Source organism: Leptonychotes weddellii, chromosome 2, assembly GCF_054177405.1.
Source record: "Leptonychotes weddellii isolate Sample4059 chromosome 2, ASM5417740v2, whole genome shotgun sequence".
Classification (NCBI taxonomy): domain Eukaryota; kingdom Metazoa; phylum Chordata; class Mammalia; order Carnivora; family Phocidae; genus Leptonychotes; species Leptonychotes weddellii.
In genome coordinates this window covers 128,078,602-128,082,413 of record NC_138370.1, presented here as the reverse complement: position 1 = coordinate 128,082,413, position 3,812 = coordinate 128,078,602, and the positions used below count along the sequence as shown (strand labels likewise).

Below are 3,812 nucleotides of genomic sequence, written 5' to 3'. Positions count from 1 at the left end.
GAAATTAGATGTTCAGCAATTAAAAATTTGGATGCTTAGAAATTAGGTATAGGAACAACCTTCCAAGATCTGAACCCCATCATCTGGGACATGAGCTGTGTTATCCAAATAGTGGCACTGCAAGAAGACGAGCTATGACTCAGGGAACAATTGAGACCCAGGAGACAGCAGTGAAACAGAGTGTCAAGAGGGTCAAGTTTTCAGCAAAGGGAATTGGGGCAGAGCTAGAAAATGTAGTGTCAGCATGCAAACAGCACTTCTTGGACCATGTTAATAGGGAGGAGGGGAACTTCATTCTAAGCCATAACACACAGAGGTTGAATAAGATAAGTACTTTCTCTGTTGTCCATACTAGTCTAGGAAAAGGCAGGAATATCCTACAAAGACATAACAATTGGCCCTAAATTTAGGGAATTTGGAAGCTCAGAGTCAGGAGCAAAACTGAGACCTGATTGATGACATGCACACAAATCTGTTTTAAAAGCACATTTTCTCCTTTATAAATCCATTTGACTGCCCAAGTCAGGTCATAACTGCCTCCATTTTAACAAATTACAGCTCTGTTCTTCAGATTGGTCACATAGACTCTAAATCTCTGTGCGGAACTGAAGCTCGGTTCCAGACATTTCCTTCTTGTAAATGACATCAAATTTCTCATTTTGGGCCACTGTGAAGTAATTCTTCCAGTCACCTGCTTTCCCTAAAAATAAATAAGAAAACATATTAAGGAATAATGTATTTCCATTATGAAGGAAATCTAATGAATACCAAAAGAAAAGGTTCAAAGAGTTAAAGACTTTCCTTGTATTTGAATACTTTAAAATGCCATTTCTCCTTTACTGGTCATTCCTGCCATCTAGAAAGGTCGTTTAGAGCTAAATAGAACCTGACTCTTTTTTTTTTTTTGAAATATAGTTGACATACAATATTAAATTTGTTTCCATTGTACAGCACAGTGGTTCGACACTTATATCCATTAAGAAATGATCACCATGATAAGTGGAGTTGTCATCTGTTATTACAATATTATTGACTATATTCCTTATGTTGTGCTCTGTATCCTTGTGACTTATCTATTTTATAACTAGAAGTTTGTTCCTCTTAATTTCCTTCACTTATTTCACCTATTCCTCCACCCCTTTCCCCTCTGGCAATCATCAGTTTGTTCTTTGTATTTATGAGTCTGTTTCTGTTTTGTTTTGTTTTGTTTATTTATTTTTTAGATTCCACATATAAGTGAAATTGTATGATATTTGTCTTTCCTGTCTGACTTGTTTCACTTAGCATAAAAACCTCTCAGTCCATCCATGTTGTTGCAAGAGGCAAGATTTTGTTTTATTATTATTATTTTTTTATGGCAAGTAGTATACACTTGTATGTATATACCACATCTTTTTTACCCATTCATCTATTGATGGTCACTTGGGTTGCTTCCATATTTTGCCTATTGTAAATAATGCTGCAGCGAACATAGGGGTGCATATATCTTTTTGAATTAGTGTTTTCATTTTGTTATGATTGCTGGATTATACAGTAGTTCTACTTTTAATTTTTTGAGGAACTTCCATATTGTTTTCCACAGTGGCTGCACCAACCCAACTTACATCCCACCAACAGTGCACAAGTGTTTCCTTTTCTCCACACCATTGCCAACACTTGTAATTTCTTGTCTTTTTGATACTAGCCATTCTGATAGCTGTGAAGTTGTATCTCATTATGGTTTTGACTGACTTTTAAGAATACATTCTGAGAAGGGTTAGTTTTCCTGTCTAAATTTATAGAACATACAATAGTTTCCTGAAAGAGATTCTTTTAGTGTTTCTGTTTGTCATGGATCATAGGGTTACTACTGAACACTCAATCAATGGTCAGGGAAGATTTTATTTCATGAATTAGTTTGGGAAGCTGCACAAATAACTGGTCATCAACACAACCAATCCATGAACTAAAAAGTTGATAAGTATCATTTCCTATGAATTTATTAATGAAGATAGTATGATACTTGAAGGATACCATTTTCCCTGAGTTCACTAGACTTATACTGTATTTGCATTTTAGGTGAGAAGAATAGCATTTAAAGTCAAATGTAGAACATTCTTGAACCATCTGTACAAAAGCAAAACTTTTGGGAACAAATTTGAATTTAATTTCTTATACTTGGATGCTGATAAATATTTATCTGAAAAATAAATTCTTAATATACTGTAAATGTGCTTGGAGATAAACATTTGCTTTGTTATTTTATGAAATATTAAACATGTCCTATTGAATTGCAAGCCACATTAATCCATGATGCCTTGATGAGGATTTCAAATCCTTTTAATGAAAAACATCCCCATAAACAATGTTGTTTCCCTGGTTATTATACTTTGCTCTGTGTTTACCAAAAGGTAAGAGCTCTTTGTAATGTGATAGTAGTGTATATTTGGAATAGTTCATCTGTAAAGATATCATTAAAAACAAAAAGCACAAATTAAACAATAAAAAGTCATATATAAAGTATTCTAATGATTTTCTATTTTGAGTATTAATCATATAATATACACAAACACACTTGCTTCACAAGAGTAAGGGAAGTATAAAAATTTTTTTGATAAAGTAAATGCTGACCAAAGCCCAGATTTTTCTGTTTTGTTGCAATCTGGGACATAAGTATAAACACTGGACATTATCTGTCCTCTTCCTACTTTTACTACTTTTACATTGTGTGATTAAATTATGACATTGATTTAGATTACATAGACTGGGGGCCCGGGAAAAGATGGTGGAGGAGTAGGGCACCCTGTTCCAACCAGTCCCCAGAATTGAGCTGCATATCTACCAGACCACTCTGAACACCCACGAAACCAGCCTGAGATGTAAGAAGATAGATCTGGATCTCTACAAACAGAATATTGCAGGTAGTTGGTTTTGAGGTACAAAGCTGGGAGCTGTGATTCCGTGGGCAGATTTTGGAGGATAAATGGCAGGAGGAGGGAACCTGGCCGTGGGGATCCTACACCGCAAGTGAGCGATAGCCTCCCGAGCTGGGGACCGGGCAGAGTCGCAGACCAGTAGTAGCGGGGAAAGAACTTTAGGGTAGCACCCCGGACTGAAAGCTGGAGTGGGCCCCTGTGTGCAAACCAGGGGTGGCTGGCAGTTCTAGAAGCACAAAGGGCAGAGACGTACCCCGACCTGGAGGTGAGGACTGGGAGTGCTGCAGAGGGGTGCATAACCCAGGACACTGCAGTTTATAGCAGCACAGACAGAAATGGAGATAGTGTAGCCTGGAGAGCTCACTGAAGAATAGACTGCGATCTCTCTGCTCTGAGGCAGAGGGTTGGAAACGGTCTTTTCTGCTCTGACTCGCAGAAGAGATGCAGAAAGCCGCCAGGGAAAGCCGCCAGAGAACAAAAGCCCCAAAAACTGATTCCCGCTGAGCCCATCCCCCACCACAGGGGGCAGAGCAACTCTGCCCAAACAGGGTTGCCTGAGTAACAGTGCAGCAGGCCCCTTCCCAGAAGACAGGCTGGGAAAACAAGAGGCTGGCAACCCTAAGGTCCCTAGAAAACAGGTGCATCTTGCTTGGGTTCTAGTCAATAATTTGGACTCTATACATTCCCTCAACCACCCCTTAACAGAATGACTAGGAGGAGGAACCCCCAAAATAGGAAAGACTCAGAGACTATGACTTATGCCACAGATTTACAAATGGATTCAGATATAACCAAGATGTCAGAGATGGAATTCAGGCTAGCAATTGTGAAGACAATGGCTAGAATGGAGAAATCAATTATGGCAACATAGAGTCTCTAAGGGCAGAAATGAAAGCT

General features: G+C 38.6%; 1 protein-coding gene across 1 annotated transcript in view; it reads right to left on the bottom strand.

Annotated features, from left to right (window-relative positions):
• Nucleotides 1-473: 473 nt before the first annotated feature.
• Nucleotides 474-3,812, bottom strand: part of LOC102733545 (sulfotransferase 1 family member D1-like) — an 84,585-nt gene continuing 81,246 nt past the window's right edge. The window contains 1 exon segment of the mRNA XM_081813150.1: nt 474-700. Within this exon segment, the coding sequence (XP_081669276.1) occupies nt 588-700 (113 nt within the window). The 3' untranslated portion in view covers nt 474-587.